The sequence below is a fragment of the Nannobrachium achirus genome, assembly GCF_963921795.1.
Source record: "Nannobrachium achirus genome assembly, chromosome: 3".
NCBI lineage: Eukaryota > Metazoa > Chordata > Actinopteri > Myctophiformes > Myctophidae > Nannobrachium > Nannobrachium achirus.
Genome location: NC_137812.1, coordinates 11,495,101 through 11,519,825, shown reverse-complemented (window position 1 = coordinate 11,519,825; position 24,725 = coordinate 11,495,101). Strand labels below are relative to the sequence as shown.

At 44.8% G+C, this 24,725-nt stretch overlaps 1 protein-coding gene across 1 annotated transcript in view; it reads left to right on the top strand.

The window, feature by feature from the left end:
• Positions 1-24,725, top strand: part of LOC308281863 (STE20-like serine/threonine-protein kinase) — an 88,759-nt gene that overhangs the window by 20,066 nt on the left and 43,968 nt on the right. Inside the window, exons 3-6 of the mRNA XM_080722189.1 lie at positions 8,956-9,004; positions 16,272-16,421; positions 22,234-22,306; positions 24,199-24,393. Coding sequence (XP_080578315.1) covers positions 8,956-9,004; positions 16,272-16,421; positions 22,234-22,306; positions 24,199-24,393 — 467 coding nt within the window. The remainder of the gene's footprint in view (positions 1-8,955; positions 9,005-16,271; positions 16,422-22,233; positions 22,307-24,198; positions 24,394-24,725) is intronic.

Sequence of the window (24,725 nt, the reverse complement as noted above, 5' to 3'; positions counted from 1 at the left end):
TCTTGTGACATCATCATTTTCCAAAAAAAAAAATTAATCAATATTTTTGAAAAAAATATTTAGATTTTTATTATCGCGAGAGCAATGGCTTCGACTTTAAAATTGCAACTTTTCAGGAATAGAAAGCCTGCAGTTTCTATAAGCTGGATTGGCAATCGATGATGTCACAAGACTATGGGTTTCTGACCTGCCCACAGACCACCTCTGAGGAAAAAAAAAAAAAAAAAAAGGAAAAAGCTATTTTTGAGTGAGGACCAATTATATGAACATAGGTTGAAAAGTGGTGGAGTGCCCCTTTAAGTACAGTACTTAAGTAAATGTACTTCGTTACTTTACCACTGTATGAAACTTTTCATCCACCATGTGTTGTTTTGCAGTAGCATACGCTTTTATTACTAAACTATTCCAAGAATAGATTCATCACTTTCTACGTCTTACGTGGGTGACTGGGTGTGCAAGAGTTTATGAGAGGGTGTGTCTGTCTGTCTGTCTGTCTGTGTGTCTGGATCTTTGTATGCATGCTTCTCCTGTAGACCACAGAAGTCTTATCTTTTCTTTTCTTTTCTTCACATAATGTTTCATACTTTTTGAAATATTCAACCTTAATTGTTGTGACCGTCAGGTCGCAAGTTACTATGAAAAGCTCTACCGGCTGTCAGTCTGTCTGCCCGTCACGTCACACTTTTGCCCTACTCATACACGTATCTCCACCACCGTTGCCCCTACCCATGCCAAACCACAACCCCCACCCCTCATTTCTCACACCTTGAGGCCGATTCTTGCAAAACCCATTTTTGGACACCGCTTCTACAGATTTTGCCCTAAAATCACGCAAAGCGGTACACAGTATCTCTAAAGTCATGTCATCAACATGGATCTGTCCCATTTCCCATATTCCCTCCTGATTGGCTGCCATTGCCTTCTAAAGTTTGTGCATGCGACCTGACGATCGCCTATCTCCCGATTAGGGAGTCTTACTGGTATAATAATGGAAGTCAATTGAAATGGAAGTCAATATTACTAGTTTGTTGTGTGACCTTTATTAACCACTTAAACAATATACAGACTTCTTCAGACTACTGTAGTCAACTCCCATTTGTTTCTCAAATGTCATCTCTGGGACTGACCATCCACGCTGTTTTTATTACCATTTTCAACACATAAAGTACACACATACATACAGAAAGAAGGAAGACGGAAGCAAACCGAAACAAATGTATACCACATACCTTAGGTTCAAAGATACAATAACAGAATAACAAATAAGAGTACTGTTATAGAAAAATATGAATGTTCCACAAGGATGAAGGATTTGAAGAATTGACAAAGATTTATTCCAAAGAGGCAAAAAGTTGAACAGAGTGACAGCATTCACAGCATCTGTCCTGTTAGCCACTTCCGGGCACAACCCTCTCCTGTACCATTATCATACAGTTCTTATAGTCCATTCTGACAGAGATGCTATTCTAAACATGTTCTTATAAGGATGTGTACTAAAGATAAAGACAACATACAAATAGTTACACACGGTACAGATTTGCTGACAGAGTGAGAGAGCAAGCATAGATGGGGGAGAGAACTCAGCTGTTAGATTGACAGCTGCAGGTACATCTAAATGTGTAAGTACCCTTGTGAGATTCTTTAGACTACATACAGTACACATATTTGTTACTCTAGAAATATTTCTACCACAGTACAATTAAATGAAAATGCAGTTCAATGTGGTTAAATTAAAACAAAGTCAATAAATGTAATGAAATATTTATGAGATTGACTGTCCACACTGTTATTAGCAAATAATCCGAAACTGTGCAGATTCACAAGTTTAGATCTACTTTTGCTACTTTAGTGTGACGCTGCCTCAAGTATGATCAAGTAGCATTAATTTACACAAAAACACAACAAGTTAGAAATGGGCCTGTCACAATTATCACGCGTTGTGAGCTTGTAGATCGGCTATTTCCACTATCAATGTTCTTTTTAATGTATAAAGTTGTCAAACAATGCATGGGCACACTTTTCATGTCCCAAGAATCCATGGGCACAAACATAATACGGGGGTGTAAATATCGTCACTGTCGGGAAGAAACCTTGATCGGCTGTTTTCACTACTGTTGTGCGACAGCCTTGTATGATGAAGCAGGGCTTTACTTTGCGAAGAAACATACACATTTGAAACTTGGAGATACAAGGTTTCTTCCCGACAGTGACGATATTTACACCCCCGTATTAAATAATGTCTTTGTATATTTAGGTTATGTGTCATATCTGCCATGTGCAACCTCAAAGCTTAGAAGCCAAAAAGAAATGTAATTGTCGACGACAGAAACACAATTAAATCGTTAATCGCAATTATTTGATTGACATTCGTCATGTAAAATGTCATCATCGTGACAGCCCTAGTTAGTAGTTAGAATACGGGAGAGTTAAGAGGTTTCTGGTCAGACGGCAGCGATAATGTAGGTCAGGCCTCTCAGTAGTAAGTAGTATTACTGGTTGCTGATGAGATGTGATAGCCTTGGCTCGCTCCAGCCCCGTTCCCAAGGACCGAACAAAGCTTCCAGAAGGAGGACGGAGAAGGGGGAACAGGGGGGAAAGAATTTGGAACCAAAGAAAGCCGGCAATAATGACAAGTATGCCGCCAGGACTCGCGTGACTAAATACATAAACACAGTCAGGGGCGTCACAAGGAGGGGGGGAGAAGTGGGACTGAGTTACTAGGGCCCAATTAGGGGGCCTTAATTATTGTATACTTTAGCTATTGAAAAATAGCAGATATACAAGCTCACAGCGCGGCACCGAGTGTCGCGCTGCGAGCTTGTAAATCTGCTATTTTTGAGAAGTCGTGAAAATGGGTGCAAATCTTTGAATATATGTATTCTTTTTCAAGCGAACATTTGTAACTCAAATTTTGCTTCTGGGTGGTCCCTGGAACTAAATGTTTTGAGATGGTGGTCCGTGGCCAAATACATATAATTTTGGGGGTCTTTCACATGAAGAAGTTTGAGCACCACTGACATAGAAACATAGGGTTTTCAAAAAAAAAAAAGGATTTGAAATATGCAAAGACTTGCACACATTTTCACGATTTCTCAAAAAATAGCAGATCTACAAGCTCGCATGGCCGTGCTGTGAGCTTATATATCTGCTATTTTTCAGCAGTTAAAGTACCCAGGGCCCAGAATTTGGTGCGACACCCCTGAACACGGAGTACATAGATGTAGGCTTCATAATAAAGTGTCGTGATTACCTGAGTATTTAGTTACGCCGCAGTGCAACGAGCGCTCAGCCCTTTCCTCCCCATTGTCTCGTGAACAATAGACCCAGCCCGACGAGGCCTGTCTTCTGATGGTTATCTTCACGTACATGGCTGGCTGGCTGGCTGGCTGGCTGGCTCCCACCCCGGGAGTAGTGCAAATACTAGAAAAGATTGCCTAGATAGATTGATAGAACAGTGGTTCCCAAACCATTTTGGGGGATCACTCCGATGATTAGCTTAATCTGCAACGTTGTTTTCTCACTCCCCAGGGCTCAGTATTTTGCCGTCTGAAAAGGTTTCGTGCAAGGGAGTAGGGACCCCAGAAGAGAAGATAAAAAAAAAATAACGCAAAAATAACGCCTCGTTATTTTTGTGCTTGTAGATCTGCTGTAGATCTGCTGTTTTCACTAACCTTTGTGCGACGGCCTTGTATGATGAAGCAAGGCTTTACTTTGTGAAAGAACGTACACATTTGAAACTTGGAGAGACGAGGTTTCTACCCGACGATGTACATATATATGTATATATATCCTAACTATTTCAATATTTTTGTAAGATTTTCTAAATATTTTAATATTATATGTCAAACCATCGGCAGTCATGCTCTAGGACAGGGGTCTTCAATGTTTTCAGGCCAAGGACCCCTTAGTTGAGGGAGAGCAGTGAGCTTGTAGTTCTGCTATTATTGTCTAAACTTCTCAGAATATGGACTCTAGGGTTCAAGTGGTTAATCTAAAACAGGAGAAAACAAACTTCCTATCACTCAAAGATTTGGAGGACCCCCTGCAGTAACTCTGGGACCCCCTGTTGAAGACCTCTGCTCTAGGACATTCCGACATGGAGATTGGCATGGCATGGCACGGGACCCAGCCTGGGTCCAACTTTGTTTATATGAGGTCATCTGAACAATGAGTCAACAAATCACTAGTAAAGTGCACAGCAGCGCGAGCCAGTGTGGGTTTTGTTTGGCAGTTGGAACCGGTACTTCCTCCATCGTACACGAAATAACACAAACAATGTCTATTTGGTGCCAACCGTCTTGTAAATTGACATTTGACACAGAGAATGAACTTCCATCCATTCTGAGTGAATGAAAGAGAGTTGAACCTTTCTAAAGGGAACTTTCAACATGGCTAGTGGTGTACGAGGATTGGCCATTCCAGCTCTGCACTGAGGAAGGGTTTTCAGTCACATTGCTGTTAGTAGGGCTGTCACGATATGACATTTTACATGACGATTAATTGTCACTCAAATAATTGGCGATTAACGATTTAATTGTGTTTTTGTCGTTGATAATTACATTTCTGTTTGGCTTTTAGGCTTTGAAGTTGAATATGGTAGATATGACACATAACCTAAATGTACAAAGAAATTATGGACATATTTGACAACTTTCTACTTAAAAAATAACATTGATAGTGGAAATAGCCGATCTACAAGCTCACAACGCGTCGCATCGCGACGCGTTGTGAGCTTGTAGATCTGCTATTTCCACTATTTTTTACTTTAAAAAGAATATATATGAAACATTTTCAACATTCACGATTATGAAGATTGTGAAAAATAATCGCGATTATGTAAAATAATCGCGATTAGACGATTATGTAATAATTGTGACAGCCCTAGCTGTTAGCTACCTACAGGGATTACCTACGACAGTGGTTCTCAAACGGTTTCATGTCAAAGACCCAATTAATGGGCTAATACAATTTATGTTAGCCCACAGACCCCCATTGGAAAAGATATGCCAGGGACCCCATAAGAGAAGATTTCTACGGCTCTAGCAGTGATTCTACAGACCCCCATTTAATGGCCTTTCTATCTCTCGGACCCCGATTTATATTGTAAAATCTATGTTAATTTAACTCTGAGAGTGTACGAGTTACATACCCATATGTATCCATTTGGTTCCTAAACTACCATTTAGCTGGGGACCCCACTTTGAGAACCAGTGACCTACGACACCAACCATTAGGGTTTCATGGAAGATGCTGAATATGTACAGAGAGGCGTGTGTTCTAATTGTCGGTCTGACCAACGAAAATGCTGCTTTAATCTTAAAATAAAACCTCTATTACTAGTGTAGGGCTTGACTTTGCCAGCCACTTGGTGCAGAGCAGCACTGTCAAAGTTACACGCCACAAGACACGGTGGCCTCTATGGAATCCTAATGAAACCAGTTGTGGAGACCGAGAACGTTAATCCATAGCTAGCTATATGGCTAGAGTGCTTATATGCTCCAAATAGGATTAGAATATCCATGAACATAGTATTCCCAGGCAGTGTTGTGTGTGTGTGTGTGTGTGTGTGTGTGTGTGTGTGTGTGTGTGTGTGTGTGTGTGTGTGTGTGTGTGTGTGTGTGTGTGTGTGTGTGTGTGTGTGTGTGTGTGTGTGTGTGTGTGTGTGTGTGTGTGGCTACAGTGGCATCTGGAGCAATACATTTGTAGTATTAGCTTAGCTTAGCTTTCCAGTGTGATGCTGACTCTTTCTTTTGTCACAACAGTGATACTGTATGGAGGGAAGAGGCTGTTTGTTGGCACGAGGCCACTCATTCACCACACCCCAGGAAGAGGAAGATAGTAGCCACAGTTATGCAATACTGTAACCAATATCTGATGTCGGGTTTTTCTGGTCATAATTTGGAGAAGTAGCCTGGGCCGCTGGAACCAGCCTATATTCAACCACATAATCCTCCCTATATACTGTACTATACATAGAGTAGCGGAAACGCATATTGTGACCTTGTAGATACAGCTATTTTTAGCATTTTTTTTGACATGCACAAAAATTGGGACGCCGGTTTTGAAACTCGAAAGCGCTTATAAGACGACAGCTCCCGTCCCTCTTTCCGAGTAACGTTTCGCTTTAATCATGCGAAAGGACTTTCCACCGCGCCGTTTCAAAGCTGTTCAATGGGAGCTTTTCAAGACCCCGCGTTTTTTTCCCCCCACTTCCAACAACAAAGCCATTTCCAAGACACACAAAGCCCAAAGAGTCTTGAGACAATCTGCTCTATTCAGCGTTTGCCGGAGCTCTCCTACTGTTGTTTCTGTGTAGGCGCACTGTTGTTTTAGTGGCTCGGCCGCCGTACAATGGGCCCTAGCTCTGGACTGTGAAGAGAGCAGAGAGAGAGAGGAACTATGGGGCCAATGCTGTGTGGCTTCCTCTCCCACTCATACGCGCTCGCTCGCTCGTACGCACGCACGCACGCACACACACACACACACACACACACACACACACACACACACACACACACACACACACACATAGGGCTGTCACAATTATTACATAATCGTCTAATCACAATTATTTGATATGATCACAATTATTTTGTCATAATCGTTATAACGGTTTACATGTTGAAAAATGTTCATATTTTCAAACATTTTCAAAGATAGTAGAAATAGCAGATCTAGAAGCTCACAACGCGTCGCTTGAGCTTTTAGATCGGCTTTTTCCACTATCAATGTTCTTTTTCACGTATAAAGTTTGTCAAATATGTCAGTAATTTCTTTGTATATTTAGGTTATGTGTCATATCTGCCATGTGCAACTTCAAAGCCTACAAGCCAAACAGAAATGTAATTGTCAACGACAGAAACACAATTAAATTGTCAATCGCAATTATCTGAGTGACAATTAATCGTCATGTAAAATGTCATAATCGTGACAGCCCTTCATTCATGCACGCACGCGCACGCACACACACACACACACACACACACACACACACACACACACACACACACACACACACACACACACACACACACACACACAGGTTTGCAATTGCTACTTTGTGGGGACATTACACATAGTCTACTATCTTTGTGGGGACATTCCATTCATTTTGTACCCTAACCCTAACCCTTAACCTAACCCCTAAACACCTTGTGGGGACCTATTAATAAGCCCCCACAAGGTTTTTTTCCTCTGATTGTACTATCTTTGTGGGGACATGAGGTCCCCACAAAGTAGTAATTCCCTGTCCACACACACACACACACACACACACACACACACACACACACACAGGGATAGGACAATAATCGTACCGTGGAGATAGATTTATATTCATGGTGAAATTATCCTCCGTCATGCACTGGTTTCAATTCACCTTTTTATTTGCCTAGCTGCACCCTCTGATAATTCATAAAAGGGACCTGGAAATAACGTACTTGATACAGTCTTTTTTTCACTCGACCAAATCTCTTGGTCGAAAATAGCTGACCTACAAGCTCACAACGTGTCGCTGTGCGTTTTCAGCTTGTAGATGTTCCGCCCCCAGGATAATGGATGTTGGGGATTTTTTGACTATCGCGATGATTATCGTAAATATCGTGACATGAAATTGTCATATCCTTCCATCCTTAACACACACAATGTCAAATACATTTTGTTCTATACAGAGAGGGAGGTTAACCGTCATACTGCTGCAACTGCCGACTGTTATTATTATGATTTGTTAATATATATTTTTGTTTTGTGTGTGTGGGTGGGGGGGGCTTATTATACTGATTACTTTTTCGATTAAAGTGTGAAAGGACACATAAATGCTGAAATAATGTGAAATAATGGCCGGTAAACATTGGGCAAATGCCAGCCGTTGCAGGTCCACTAGCTTCAAGCGTGGTGCGTTTGAGCTTGTAGATCTGCCAGTTTGGCTGTTTCCACTAGGGATGTTAATCGACGCATTATTTACGAATCGACGCGTCAAGGCCGAAAATCGACGCGTCGATCAACTTTTTTTCACTTTTTTTTTCGCTAAGCAGCAGCTGAGAGGAGAGCACAACGGCGCATTACTTTAAGCAACACAACTTACTCAGCTGCACTCATCAGAACTTGCATCAAAGCCCTAATAATAATTATAATAAATAATTGCTCTTCCTTGCGTTAGCACAGAGTCTGTTCTCTGACAAGTCCATGGAACGTAGTGGGAGCGCTCAGGCTGGCACCCCAGGCTAGTCTATCAAATGTGGAGCTTTGGGCTGCCTCGCTCTCCTTCCCCGACCGCGTCCACGGGTGTGTCGCATCAACATTTTGTGTTATTTTATTGTCAATCTTGACAAAATCACTGCACACGAGGCGACGCTGCCATTTACAAGCGAGCTTTCATGTCAAGCATGCATGCACACAGTCATGTAAACAAAACACATCCAGTCAGCGCGCACTGCTATGACGCGTGCACACGAACAGACCAGCAGTGTTTCTTTTTTTTTTTTTTACTTTGTTTATTTGATTTTCAAATGAAGCATTTAAGGCAATGAAGTGGTACAATAATAAGAGTAGCTGCTTCTTTTTGTACAAACATCAAATATACAACAGTGGTATAAGGATAGCAATTTTTGACCAGCAGTGTTTCTCAACCTGTAGTCCGCGAACCTGACTAGCGCCGTATGCATGCAAATCTGCGATGCATGCATGCACAACACAGACATTCACTCGTCCCCGACATAGAGACACACACACCGGTCCGCTCACATTTGGAAAACATTAACGCTTATAACGTTTTTGAACAAGCGATTAAAACATTTGTGGGGGGAAAACTTTCGAAAAAAAATCGACTCGTACTCGTTTTTTTTCACATCCCTAGTTTCCACCAGGCAGAAAGGACTTGTTACCTGGGTGTTTTGCTCTCAGTGAGGGCTTGTGTTCAGAGCATGACGGTGGATGTGTGTCTCTTCTCCTCCTCAGATCCTCATAGAGTTCTGTGCCGGTGGGGCGGTGGATGCTGTCATGCTGGGTGAGTCAGCCTTTCTACTTTGAATACAATTTACATAGAATTTACATGCAGTTTACATCTAGCTTACGTAGTCAAAACGCCAAGGGTGTCTGAAGGTAGCCGATCAACAAGCTCCCAGCAACGAGACGCAGCAAAACAGCAAAGAACGCCACGGAAAGCAAGTGGAGCAACTAGACCCGTGTTTCTCAACCACTGTGCCTGGGGACCTTTGGTGTGCCCCTGAGAAGGGTCATGTGTGCCCCTTGAAACTGCTTGAAAGCCAGTATTGTATTTATCATTTTAAAAATGATTTAAACTAGTGAAAACAGCCGATCTACAAGCACACAACGCCTCGCGGTGCGAGGCGTTGTGTGCTTGTAGATCTGCTGTTTTCACTACTGTTGTGTGACAGCCTTGTATGATGAAGCAGGGCTTTACTTTGCGAAGAGACGTACAAATTTGAAACTTGGAGATACAAGGTTTCTTCCCGACAGTGGCGAAATTTACACCCCCGTATTATGTTGGTGTGCCCATGGATTCTTGGGACATGAAAAGTGTGCCCATGCAGAAAAAAGGTTGAGAAACACTGAACTAGACCACTTCTAGACTTTAAGCTGATGTAGCCCAGCTACACGTGGTATCTTTCATCAGTTACACCAGATCTAACCCATCATGTATGAATTAGGGCTGTCTGGGGGGGCTGGAGAAAACAGACGCTCCCTGTTCTGTTTATCTCACTGGTAATGGTATTGTAGCACGCATGTCGCGCCCGCGCGCGCGCACACACACACACACACACAGACAGACAGACACGTTTTATGTGTTCTGCACTATGGACCCCTGTGAGTGTCTTAACACTTTGACAGCCGTATGGAGATGCCCATATTAAAACCGAAATATACCGGACATCTGAGCAAGGAGTCTCAGCCAGACCGGAATTTACCGTACTGGGTCATTAAAAACGAAATAAATGATTTTTATCCGAAAATCGGCGATCGTCTAACCTTCCCTAGTCACCGCTCGTCCATCGATAGCGCATGGCTCCTCTGACATGAACCGTAAGTGACGTCAGGTCCTCTCCCTGCTAAAGCTTCCCAGCTCCCATCCATTTATGGTTTAGACGTTAGCATTAGCATAGCTGGAGTGCAAGGGGCTAAGCTAGCGAAAATGTTCACATCGACTGTACAGTCATACTTGGATTATAATGCGCCCACATTTACGTGAACGGATCGCGTACGCGAAACGCACGGGGAGAAGATGCCTCGGCCAAAACCGCCACTCTATGCCAATGCAGATTGAGCTATTTCGCTGGTGACACTGGTGAGAATTACAACGGGGACCGTAATGGGGATGGGGCGATGATATTGCGCTGATGGGTCTTGTAAAATGAATGCTGTTCAGATCATAATATAATAATAGAAATTTCACAGCTAATCTACCAACAAGCCATTCTATTTCGGCTGCCGAAGTGTTAACACATCTGGTGCCAACCCCGAGTTTCCCGAGTTTGAAAAGGTACTACCGCTGTGCCAACCCCGAGTTTCCCGAGTTTGGGCCAAAAAAAAAAAATCATTTTTTTTTTGGACCTCCAGAAATGTATTAGGCATGATCGCGATCGCGAAATTGCATGTTTAACCCCCATACCAACCCATTCTTTCAAACATGGCAGCCATGTTTATTGTCATACCTCCAGACAAGGTCCCCCTATGGGATAACCAGCGCCATCTGGCGCTGCAACAGAGTAAAACTCATAAGCTCCCGTACGAGAAATATCATTTGTCGGTAGGGCTGTCAATCACAAACGAGGGCGCCGCCCCCGAGTGTATAAAAGCCCTGCGGGCTATCATAACTTCCTCTTCCGCACCTCTGCTTACCTGCAACTAGTGTCGCGAACTCAGCCATATAAGTATATTTTTCTGTAAAGTTTAGCCTAAGCGTTGACTAGGAAGTCGGCCACTGGCCTTTATAGATTATTCTCCTGTACGTTTCTACTTCTATTCTTCCTAACAGTTCGGTCTTTTTCTTCACTTTCGCTTTGAGTCTTTACTTCTTCTCTGTACGTTCTGCCACGTGTCTCCCTGCCTTAGCTTAGCTTCGCTTAGCTTCGGTTAGCTCACGATGGCAGCTCGTCGACCTACAGTTAGCAGCCTGCTAGCTAGGGTACCGAAGAAGTGCGGCCTTCCCAGCTGCAAAGGCCTCATCGCCAATGAAGATACACATCCGTTCTGCATTGTCTGCATGGGGGTAGGACACGCCTTGGCCTCTCTGTCCCCTCCGGCCCCGGCCACGGGGGTGAACTGTGCTGAATGCCTCCAGTACGATGTTCCAGCCCTCGAGGCACGATGCGAGATCGCTGCCGCAGGCTACGGCCTTCACACCACGGTCTCCGCCGGAACCCTCCCAGACACCTCTCCTCGTGTGCCGGACAGCGCTGTACGCCACAGCGCTGCTTCTCGCCACGTGGTTAGGCCTCCGCGCCTTCCGGCCCGGCGTCTAGCGGATACGGATACGTGCCCGGATATGGAACCTTTCCCTCCCGGCCCAGTAGTTCCGCTCAGGCGGTACAACCCCAAGGCTTCTCCGTTGCTCAGCAACACGTTAGCACAGTGTGCAGAGCAATGGAAACGTTGCAATCCGAATCACTGGGTGTTTCGGACGGTGACGCGGGGTTACAGACTACAGTTCGCGAAAAAACCCTCCCTATCCAGCAAGGTTATTTATACTCGAGCCCGCGGCTTGAAGGCCGATGCCTTGAGGGAGGAGATAAGCTCACTATTGCGCAAGGGCGCTATAGTGGAGTTATCACGCGACCAGAGCCGTTTAGGCTTCTGGAGCCGTTATTTTCTGGTTCAGAAAAAAGGAGGGGGGCTGCGTCCGATTATGGACTTACGTGCTCTGAACAAGCACTTGAAAAAGTTCAAATTCAGGATGCTGACGTCAGAGTCACTGATGAAATCAGTGAGACAGGGGGATTTCCACTGTTCAGTGGATCTGAAGGACGCTTATCAGCACATCCTCATTTATCCCCCACACAGGAAGTTCCTGCGGTTCGCCTTCGAGGGGCGCCTGTACGAGTACACGGTCCTCCCTTTCGGTCTTTCTCTGAGCCCTCGGGTTTTCGTGAAAGTGACCGAGGCAGCCATTGCTCCACTGAGGCATCAGGGAGTCAGGCTGGCGAACTACATAGACGATTGGATGATTTCCGCCGCCTCCTGCTCAGAAGCGGCGCGCCATACCAATCTGGTGTTGTCACACCTGAAGGCCTTGGGTTTCGACGTCAACTTTGGCAAAAGCATGTTGTTACCCTCCCAGCAGATTTCCTTTATAGGAATATCTCTGGACTCGGCCACCATGTCCGCTCGCCTCTCCCCGGAGAGGGTGGACAGGTTTCTGGCTTGTCTCGGCTCCTTCCGACTGAACCAGGTGGTCAGGTACAAGGAGTGCATGAAGTTGACTGGGCTGATGGCTTCAGCAGTGCAACTTCTGCGTCTGGGCAGGTTTCATATGAGACCTTTCCAGCGGTGGTCACTGGCGCTCAGGATTCCTTCCCTGCAAGGGTACAGGAAGGTGACAGTCAGCCAGGTCTGCATGGACGCTCTGGTCCCATGGAGGGACCAGGCGTTGTTGACAAGTGGGGTCTCCATGGGCGAAGTGGTGTCACGCAAGGTGATCACCACAGACGCCAGCCGCTCGGGGTGGGGCGCCACCCACGAGGGGCGCTCAGCCAGGGGTCTTTGGACCCAGGCCATGTTGGAGTACCACATCAACTATCTGGAATTAATGGCGATCTACTTGGCGCTCAAGCATTTCGAACCATTTCTCCGGGGTTACCATGTCCTGGTCAGGACGGACAACACGGCGGCCCTGTATTATCTCAACAAACAGGGCGGCCTCTCCTCGCGTACGCTGGATCAGCTGGCGCGCGAGATGACCCTCTGGTGCTTGCCTCGGTTGAGGTCCATCAGAGCCTCCCATGTCCCGGGCCTTCAGAACGGCGGCGCCGATCTGTTGTCCAGGGGGGAGCCTCGTTACGAGGATTGGTCTCTCCACCCTGCGGTGGTGAGGCAGATTTTCTCCAGGTTCGGTCGACCGCGAGTCGATCTCTTTGCCTCCCAGGAGAACGCGAAGTGTCCCCTTTACTTTTCAGTGAGGGGACCTTCTCCTCTGGGGATGGACGCGTTTGCTTACGAATGGCCACAAGGTCTTCTCTACGCGTTTCCACCCCTGGAACTGATTCTTCCCACTCTGGAGAGGATCAGATGTTCCAACCAGGAGGTTCTTCTGGTGACACCATCCAGGGGAGTGTGGAGGTCTCTGATCACCCCACTGCTCTCTCAACCCCCTTGGCGGCTTCCCTTGCTCAGGGATCTGCTGCGCCAGGCAGGGGACGAGATCTTCCATCCAGACCCACGGGGCCTAGACCTGTGGGTTTGGCCCGTGAGAGGGAGAACCTGCTTGCAGCAGGCTTCTCACCGATGGTTGTAGCCACTATTCAGAGTGCTAGAGCCCCCTCTACTAGGGCTGTGTATGATGGAAGGTGGAATGCCTTTTTGGACTGGTGTGAGCTACAGGAGCCACCTGTGGTGGCTCATATAGCTTCGGCCCAGAAGGTGTTAGATTTCCTGCAGGACCGCCTGGACCTTGGCCTGGCGTTCTCTACACTGAGGGGTTATTTAGCGGCTATTGATGCCTGCCACCTGGGGGTGGCAGGCAAAGGCCTTTCTAAAATCCCTGAGGTGGTCCAGTTCATGCATGGTGTGGACCATTTGAGACCTGTGACCAGAGCCTTGTTTCCTGTTTGGGATCTACAAGTGGTTCTTGAGGGCCTTTGCAAGGCACCCTTTGAACCGATTGGGAGGACCTCTTTGAAACATTTAAGTTTCAAAACAGCTCTTTTGCTTGCCTTGTCTACGGCTAAGCGTGTGAGCGACCTTCATGCGCTCTCTGTGAGCCCTGATTGTATGAGGTTTCTCAATAATGACTCCAAGGTTCTTCTTAAACCTCATTTGAGTTTTATTCCTAAGAACCGAGTGGTCCCGAAGGAACCTGTTGTTTTGACGGCTTTCCATCCTCCTCCGTTTGCATCAGAGGAGGATAGGCGTCTTCATTGTCTTTGTCCAGTTAGGGCCCTGAAGGCCTACTGTGATAGGACGGTGGACAGCAGGTCTACTTCTCAGCTTTTCGTGGTCATGAATGCCCGTCAACGGAAAGCGGTGTCCAAACCCACTCTGTCGAGATGGCTTGTGGATGCTATTAGGTTGGCTTACACCCGGTCTGGGTCTGAAGTGCCGGAAGCACTTAAGGCCCACAGTACTAGGGGTGTGTCTACCTCTTGGGCTTTGTCCAAAGGTGTCTCCATTGAGGAGATTTGTGCAGCGGCGAATTGGTCTTCGCCGTCCACCTTTGCGACCTACTATCACCTGGACGTTGCGCCTTCTGCTATGGCGCATACGGTTCTGGGTGCTGCTGCCCTTCCGACTATGTAGTGGGGCGGCTCTCTCCCCTTCCTGAGATAGCATGCTGCTGTCTCTAGGATACGTGGGGGGACCCTGAGTTTTTCCCTTATATTATTGCAATTTTATAAGGTGGACCTGTGTCTGCCCTTAGTGCATAAGGCAGGCCTCGGTCTGTCAGGGTCTTTTTCTGTCTGAACACGCCCAGGCCCTGTGGGTCTGGGTCGGATCAGTCCTGAAAGGGGTCACGTCGGTTGACAGGACCTCCTTTCCGGGTGTGGTCGGTGTGCACGACAGTCTTGTCGGTTCATGACTTCTCGGGGAGTATATGAGTCCCATAGGGGGACCTTGTCTGGAGGTATGACAATAAACGTATAGGTTCCGAACGGAACCATGTTTATTTAATACCGGAGGACAAGGTCCCCCGAATAAAGCCCCTCGGTTCGCTAGTTGCGGGCGCAGAGTTGCGGCTTTAGAGGAAGTTATGATAGCCCGCAGGGCTTTTATACACTCGGGGGCGGCGCCCTCGTTTGTGATTGACAGCCCTACCGACAAATGATATTTCTCGTACGGGAGCTTATGAGTTTTACTCTGTTGCAGCGCCAGATGGCGCTGGTTATCCCATAGGGGGACCTTGTCCTCCGGTATTAAATAAACATGGTTCCGTTCGGAACCTATACGTTTGTTTACATCTGAAGAAAACATAATGGCTGATAAATCATGAATGCCTGAACGGATTTCCAAGCGGATTTTTTTGTTTGAAAGCTGTGAACAGTGTGCACACACGTGGTGCATCATCTAGGCATGGGCGTGCACTTTTTACACAATTGCGCAATTACATGGAAGACACATTGCGAGCTTATAGATTCTTTTGGCAAAGAGAGTGAAAAAAAGAGTGTATCGAGTATGTTATTTCCAGGTCCATTTTACCAATAGAGGGTTTTAAAGTTGCACGCGTGCCCCCACCCACTGAAATCAAACTTGCTAAAATGGATAAAACGATAGAAAGAAGTAAATGAAAACATTTTAACACTCATCTGTTCTTTTCTCTAATTACAATCTAAAATATGAACCCTTGTTGTAAAAAAAACATAGTCTCCTTTAAATGGTACCGGATTTGCAGCACGACAAATAAAAGTTGAATTGAACCCAGTGCTTGATGGTGGATAATATCACGATGAATTCAAACCTCCACCATACGATTATTGTGACTGTTTTTTTTTTTATCACGATAAACAATAAGTAAGGGATAAATACTGGCTCCGCGGGGTTGTCCATATATAACATCCCGACGGACTGATAACTGAGCAAGGAGCAAGTATTTATCCCGCTTATTACCCGGCTACTAAATAAAATTAATAATTTTGACAAAACGAAGTATTTCTTGTTTACAGACGGCTGGAAGTGTTCCACAAGTGTCGCACTGGGCGTCCTCCCAGTGCGACACGGTCGCCTTGGAAAACAAGGAAGTGCTGATTAGATAGAATCCATTTTCTGATACTAGGTTGTCTATTTCTCGCTTAAAATAATTTTAAAAACATTCTTGAGATCAACGTTTAGTTCTAAATGTCGCGGTGTGGTTGTTTACATGGCTGACATGTTAGATAAGGCACTAAATTCATGCAGCGCAGGCTGCGCAGTTTGACTGCAGCAGGTGCTCTGAGTCTTTGATTAGGCAGCGGGCTGTTATAGAGCGGTCTGTTATTTCTGGATAACAGACCGCTGATTTCAGCAACTGACCAATCAGAATCAAGCATTTAAGCAAGCCGGGTAATAATACCGATTATCGTCCCATCTCTAATGTGGTCTTCTCTTCTCCCCTGGCTCCCCTCTAGAGCTGGAGAGGGCCCTGACGGAGCCCCAGATCAGGGTGGTGTGCAAGCAGACGCTGCAGGCCCTGGTCTACCTGCACGACAACAAGATCATCCACCGAGACCTGAAGGCTGGCAACATCCTCCTCACGCTGGACGGAGACGTCAAGCTGGGTGAGCTTTCACGCAGGGTTCCCACGGTCATGAAATTCCTGGAAATATTTTGAATTTAGAAAAATATTTTTCCAGTACTGGAAAAGTTTTGGAATTGATCAAGGGTCCTGGAAGGTCCTAGAAAAAAAATATCTATGCGTTGTTTTTGGTTATTGATTTTGTTAATACCAAAATTAAACATTGTGTGAAATTGTGAAAATAGCAGATCTACATGCTCACAACGCCTCGCGTTGCGAGGCGTTGTGAGCATGTAGATAAAACCGTGTTATACAAAATTTGCTTAATTAGCATAATCCCCTATAATAATGGATAATTGCGACCGAAGGTCGCATATACTCTGAAGAACCATGACGCTTGAGTGACCTTCCGTATCCTTGTGACCGTCCTTCCGTATCCTCTGTGATGTCAGTGTGATGTCAGCAAGTTGTGACATCACTTCCTGTACAGGGCGGCTACACGAAATGTGGATAACACTATATATGGAGATAGTCCAGTCCATCATGTCATATGGGACTACCGTCATAGAAAGTAGCCATTGTTAGGCCGGAGTCAATGGCTGTCTGTCTGACTGTCTGTACAGGAAGTGATGTCACATGACATACTTTTTATATATATATGTAAATATGGGGGCGTCTGTGTTAAAAACGTTTCGTTGTCAAGCTCAACGTTGGGCATTTGGACCTATACATGGAGAAATGGAGCGAATCTGTTTGGCCTAAACATGGAGATGTGGAGAACACGTTGACAGTATTAGGCCTGGATCCAACTTTAAGTCGACGCACATGATTCCAGAAGTGTAGTGCTTATTCGCTCTTGTATCAAACCGGTACTCGAAACGTACTTAGAATTTAACATATTTTCTAAAGTAAATATGGGGGCGGCTGTGTTAAGAACGTTTCGTTGTCAAGCTCAACGTTGGGCATTTGGACCTATACATGGAGAAATGGAGCGAATCTGTTTGGCCTAAACATGGAGATGTGGATAACACTATATATGGAGATAGTCTAGTACATCATGTCATATGGGACTACCGTCATAGACAGTAGCCATTGTTAGGTCGGAGTCAATGGCTGTCTGTCTGACTGTCTGTACAGGAAGTGATGTCACATGACATACTTTTTATGCCCATATATGAGTCCTTCTGTACCACATCTCCATGTTTAGGCAAACTCCACACAGAAAGGCCCTATCGCCAACCCAACCTAGGGTGTGAGCGATAGGGCCTTTCTGTGTGGAGTTTGCGTGTTCTCCCCGTGTCTCCTAGGGTTGATACCCTCACAAAAACATGAACAAACTCCCCCCAGAATGACAACAACTAGAATCGTCAGAGAAACGCTGTGGTTGGCCAGATTGTCAAGAATTGGCGCGACCTCGCATGTCACCCTGAGGTCGCATTCCACCCTCGGGTGTCTTACTAGTATGTCAAAAACTGATTGGCCGATTTGAACAATATTGGAGTGGTTTTGGGGGTTATTGAGGATGCTGAGTCCATTTTCTAAATTCAAAATGGCCGTTTTAAACCGGAAATGGCCTTATACCAACTTAAAGTGGGGTGATTTTGATACTTTTTTATGTTGTATATGGCCATTTCCGGTTTAAAATGGCCATTTTGAATTTAGAAAATGTCAGAAATGGATTCAGCATTCTCAATAACCCCCAAAACCACTCCAATATTGTTCAAATCAGCCAATCAGTTTTTGACATATTATCCATTATTATGGGGGATTATGCTAAATGAATCGAATTATGAAAATTGCTCAACATATGCAAGTTAGCATCCGGCAGTTTCTAAATGCTGGGAACCCATACTCAACATTTCTAACATAAAACCTTGGTGTACTCAATATGCCAGGGTTCAGATTCTGGCAAGTGGACTAATGTGGGAACCCTGTTTCATGTGTCGTCGCTGTCGGGCAGAAATCTTTTTCTTTTTTTTTACTTGATCGTCCTACACCAGGGTTCCCCAATTAGTTTTCCTCAAGGGCCGAATTATGTCTAGGGTACCAAGCCGAGGGCCACAACATTGCAGGGGGCGGCAGGGGCGTTCCCGCTACTCCATCGACAGTTCAGATATCGTCGTTTGTCGGGTGAAAATCTTGTATGTCCAAAACCGTTTCTTTTGTATTTATCATTTTAAAAATGATTTAAACTAGTGAAAACAGCCAATCTACAAGCACACAACGCCTCGCACGCGAGGCGTTGTGTTCTCGTAGATCGGCTGTTTTCACTACTTTTGTGCGACGGCCTTGTATGATTTGCAAAAGAACATAGAAATTTGGAGATAAGAGATTTCCACCCGACAACGACGATATACTAGTGTTGTTGCTGCTCTTACTGGGGTTGGTGTAGGCCAGCCAGTAGTCCCCTGCGGACCGCAAATGGCCCGCGGGCCGTCTATTGGGGAACCCTGTCCTACACCTTCACACAAAAGCTTCAAAGGTAGCAGATCTACAAGTTAAACACGCGCCGCAAGTTGCGCAACTCCCCCTGCCAAAAGAAGAGGAAGAAAAGAAAACGAATACAAGGCACTCATCAGAAGAAAAAAAAAAGAAAGAAAAAAAACCTTTGATTCGGTTATAATAGAACAGGCACGCCAACATGTTTTGGCCTCATGTTCGCATGTTTATTAAATCTATTGTAAACTAATCCTTTTTTTTATTTTACCTTCATGACGAGTGCCTTGGATTTGTTTCTATTGTATTATACATTTCTCCTTTTTTGGGAGGGGCTGAAGAAATTCAAAGACTTAATTTTTTAAACACCAGTATCATCTGTGGGACAGTCAGATCCCCCTTCATAACAGCCTCTGGGCAGGACCAGTATTAATAGGGACTTCTTGAAATATGATGCAATGCATTTTTAGCGGCCTTTCAAAAAAACAGCAAGAAAAAACAATCCAAACATAATGATGTCAGCGGTCTGCTATGTGGACAACATCATGTGCCCTGGTCTGTCGTGCAGCCAGTTGTCCACACCCTGGTGAGCAGTTTGAACCCACACGGTGGCACTTCATGTGTTTCTGATGATGCCAACCAGTTATGCTTGTCATCTGGTTCTGCTGTAACTCGTCTGTAGTCAAAGGAAAATCCACAGGAGGACATCAGTCACACACCTCTGTTGACCGACTTAGTAGGGACACCGGGTTGAGAGTGGCTTAAGAACGCCCAAAACTTTAGCATGATTGCACTGCACATAATATGGTTCTGATAACGTTGCAGAAGACTTTGATTGTAGTATAATCTGAAGAACAGCCGTGTCGTTATGCTGATCTGTGTTCAAATATTATAAATGTCATCTGTCAATAGATTCATATCATTCCACATGAAGACAGCTACCGTAGTCAGTCCGAATAAAACAATATTCCACGTAATAATATCTCGGAGGTGGACGAAGTACTTGTGTGGCATTCTTAAATTTTCTTTTAGTATATCAATGCCCTGCCTTGCCACGCAAGAGCGCCCCAAAAAGCAGCAAAACTAGCTGCTCTAACTCGGGTTAACACTTTGCTAGCCGGCCGTACTTGCCCGTACTTGTCCGGTCGGCTCAATTAGCCGGTCGTCTTTTATCGTACTAGGTCATTAAAAAGGAAATTAATGATAATTATTTTTTTTTTAAAACGGTCGCCGGTCGTTCTCTGTCTCTTTAAGAATCCATGTGAAGGGTTAATGTGTCAGGGATCGTGTGACGTCATATGCAACTCGAGCCTGCAGAATGCATAGCAGCCATTACGTGGCTCTAGATACTAAGAGGAGCCTTTAGCGCTGCGTTTCTCTGAGTCTTTTTCGATCAGACGAAAGACGAAATCACGGCTTCACAATGAGTGGATTACATGTGTTTAGATCGCTGTGCGTGGATCGAGGACGTAATGTACTTTCGGGCGCCGTTTTTTATCGCCGTTTCCCCCGTTTTGCTGGACGCAAATGAATGGAGGAAATGTCCCTGCTGTGTCTTGCAAGTAAGTCCGCGGCCCCTAATCGTACAATGTACACGTATCGTTCGCTCGTACCGAGCGCTCCAGTACGTGTTGATATCATTTGGGGCATTGTTTTTTTTAAACATGTTTATAAATAAATAGAAGATAGATCGGCAGTACTTCTGTTCAGGGGTTTTTAAGGGGCTCCCTGTGGCTTGCAATTACAATGTTTGCTCCCTGTTGACATACCAGCATGAATCAATGATTGGAGCTGGACTGTATGTGCGAGGCAGGCAGTGGCCCGTGTTTATTGGCATTCAGTGCGTGCATCACACAATGTAGCCACAACAGATGCGGTAATGGAGGTGGATTTGGAGGGGGATGATGAGTCATTGCTGGTCAGGCACGTGCACACATAGACATCAAGGGGGCTTGAGCCCCTGCCCTTTTATCCATCTGTAAAAAGTGCCCTCTCCAGACCATAAATGTAGTTTTTACTATGGTGATCGGAACACAAATGCCCTCTTTCAATGCCATATCTGAAGGCAGCATTCAAGAGAATTGCCTTGTCCAAACTCTCCTGAACTTGAATGCAGCATCTTATGTGGAAAGAATTGCCCTCTCTGTGTAGAAATCCATGCCATACACCACATATCAAGTACTGACTTGATTATGCTCTAGTTCAGTGTGGTTATCAAGCACTGAAAATAGCCGACCTCCAAGCTCACAACGCGCCGCGACGCGTTGTGAGCTTGGACATTTTCACCAAAAGGCCTTCTTAGAAATTTCAGACCCTGCCTCTCTAACATTCTCTGCACGTCCCTGTTGCTGGTGGGTGTAACAAGGCTGCTGTAATAATACACAAGAGGTATTTTGTCCGGTGACATAAGTCACACAAGTGTGCGTCTGGGGGAACTGGCTGCATGCTCACCACTTGGCTGTTGCATGCACGAGTTTGAAACAAAGCATGCTAATTCAAATACAGCAGCGGAACCAAACCTTGTCTGGACCAGGGCTCACTTGAAAATCTTGAAAGCATCCGCGGCCCACCCATCTGACCACTTAAAGGACCTTATGATATGCTGTTTTTACAAAACATACAAGTCTTTATCATGATCCTTCAAACGGGTGTTGAAAGGTTTTAAAGGGAGGTTTCACTTTCAAAACAACTTTTGGTCATTTGATTGTCTAATCAGGCTTTTATGAACACCCTGAACGGTTTTTAATTTGCTGGATTCAATATTTAGATATTTGATGTAAATGCCATCAGTCCTCCTGCAGGACGCCTCCCCATACACACCCATTGTAACTTCAAACTTCATTTCAACCATGATAAATTAATCAAAAACCTATTGTTTGTTCTGTTGACTCATACTAACTGACTGACTCGAACTAATAATTCTTTGGGAAAATGGAAAAATATTAATACAATAACAAATTATTTTAAATAAATGAAAAAAGTTATAGAAAAAACATGGCCTGCTCACGTATTAGGAGGGTAGTATGAGTCACCAGACAAAATAATGGTTGTTTTTGATGAATTTGTCATGGTTAAAATGGAGTTTGAAGTAACAATGGGTGTGTATGGGGAGGCGTCCTGCAGAAGGAGGGCCTGATAACATTTACATCAAATACTGATTATTATTTTTTTAAGTGAAATATTTCTCTCTCTGTGTTCTAAAGGCCTTTGCTATGAAATAAATAAATACATATGATTTGGTGTTCTGTTTTTGTTAGAAGAACCAAAAGCATTCTGTTCTTTTAGAGTTGTTTTTGTTGTGTCTTTGCTTTTGTTTCATGCGCTGACTTGGTTGCTTTGTGGAAAAAGAAACAATGTTGGTGACGTTCCTGTGGCTAATATGTGTTGTGTTGAATCATTTGTCTTTATTGTCTTCCCAGCTGACTTTGGGGTGTCTGCGAAGAACACCAAAACGCTACAGAGGAGAGACTCTTTCATCGGGACACCTTACTGGTGAGTGCATTATACCAGTGGTTCTCAAAGTGGATTCCAGGGACTCTGTGGGTTCCTTTAGGGAGGTTAAATTGACCGATACAAGTCTGTAACTCCCCTCTGTAACTCCCCTTAACTCTTGACAGTGTACAAATGGAACCAAATGGACCCTAACGGGTCCATTTGGTTCCATTTGTACACTGTCAGAGTTAAGGGGAGACCTTGATATTTGGAAGTTTGAGAAACACTGCATTATACCATTGGAAGCATGCAAACGTGCAACAACAGCTCAAAGATTCGGCGCGGGGAGAAAAGTACAACAAACACTAATACGCCTCATTGAAGATATGACTTTGCTTTCCTTGGGTTCCCTTACCACGAGGACGTTTTTCCCACCGGAGCTGAGCAGAGGCCACGCCCAACACGGAAGTGCCTCTCTCGCCTTTTTGACTGATAAATTATTATTAAAGGACAACTTTGTTTTTTTTTTACAACAAGGGTTCATATTTTAGATTGTAATTAGAGAAAAGAAAAAGTAAGTGTTAAAGATTTTTCATTTGCTTCGTTCTATTGTTTTATCGTGCTTACCGTGCTAAAATGTGGGGCATGCGTACGCATGGGGGCATGTGTACAAGTGGTCAAATATGTCTTTTTAGACACAATAAGCCAGCTATTTCTTTATTGCTATTTACAGTAACACTTCTAGCCCCCATAAGTCACATCCAACCATGAAAGGTTGCGTTGTTGTATCTTGGGAATGGGCTTATTCAGTGTAAAATGACATATTTTGCCACTTTTGCCCCCAACCACTGAAATAAGAATATCTAAAACAATAGAAAGAAGTAAATGAAATCAATTTAGCACTCATCTTTTATATTCTTTAATTACAATCTAAAATATGAACCCCTGTTGTAAAAAACTAAAGTTGTCCTTTAATAGTTATTGACTGCGACAGAGGCGCGATGTCTCAAGCGACCTTGAGCCACTTGAGGCCTCGCCACGTGAGGCCCCGCGAGTTTCTGGGTTGAGCGTTGCGAAGGTCGCTTGAGCTGACTCGGCGCCGTTCGAGTTAGCGCACCGATAGGGACAGAATAGTAAATAATGTTTAGGCGAGAGCGGATGATTTCTGGACAATCATACCGCGTCCTTTCACAAGCTCCTCCCCCTCCTCTCCTCAGCTCCGGTAGGAATAGCGCACTCACTCCCTTACCCCTACATCATAATAGTAGGGCTGTACATTAATTTATATAACACTGAATCTGTGCACAAAACAAATGATTAACCCATTTAGGCCTAGAATTATTGAATGCTTTAAGCAGTGAAAAATAGCAGATATACAAGCTCACAGCGCGGCACCGAGTGCCGCGCTGCGAGCTTATAGATCTGCTATTTTTTGAAAAAGTCGTGAAAATGTGTGCAAATCTTTGAATATATGTATTTTCAAAGAGAACGTTTGTAACTCAAATTTTGCTTCTGGGTGGTCCCTGGAACTAAATATTTTGAGCTGGGGGGTCCTTGGCCAAATAAATATAATTTTGGGGGTCCTTCACATGAAAAGGTTTGAGAACCACTGACATAGTAGTCTCTCAAGAACAGACTAACTGAGCTCCAGTTAAGTGAAAAGGACCTTTTCTTTGACGACGGCTGGCCAGATTGCTGACATAGAAACATAGGTTTTTCAAAAAAACCTTAGAAGGATTCAAAAGACACTTATAGAATCGGGTCAAAATTCAAATTTTCACGATTTTTCAAAAATAGCAGATCTACAAGCTTGCAGCGCGGCACTCGGTGCCGCGCTGCGAGCTTGTATATCTGCTATTTTTCAATAGTTAAAGCATAAAATAATGATACGCAATAATGTGTACCCGTTCTAAACCCTTATAATGCATAACGGGATCATTGTCCGTCCCCAGGATGGCTCCGGAGGTGGTGATGTGCGAGACGTCAAAGGACCGCCCATACGACTACAAGGCGGACATCTGGTCCCTGGGGGTGACGCTGATCGAGCTGGCCCAAATCGAGCCCCCCAACCACGAGATGAACCCCATGAGAGTGCTGCTGAAGATAGCCAAGGCGGAGCCCCCCACCCTGATGCAGCCTTCACGCTGGTGAGACCCTCTCCATCCAGGGGCGTCACATGGGGGGGAAAGTGGGACTGAGTTACGAGGGCCCAAGGTGGAGGGGCCCTAGTATGTTATACTTTAGCTTTTGAAAAGTCGTGAAAATGTGTGCACATGATGTATTTTTTAAGAGAACATCTGTAACTGAAATTTTGCTTCTGGGGGGTCCCTGGAACTAAATGTTTTGAGATGGGGGTCCGTGGCCAAATACATATCATTTTTGAAAAAAAAAAAAACCTTAGAAGGACTTGAAATATCCAAAGACTTTTTTTCACGATTTTTCAAAAATAGCAGATCTACATGCTCGCAGCGCGGCACTC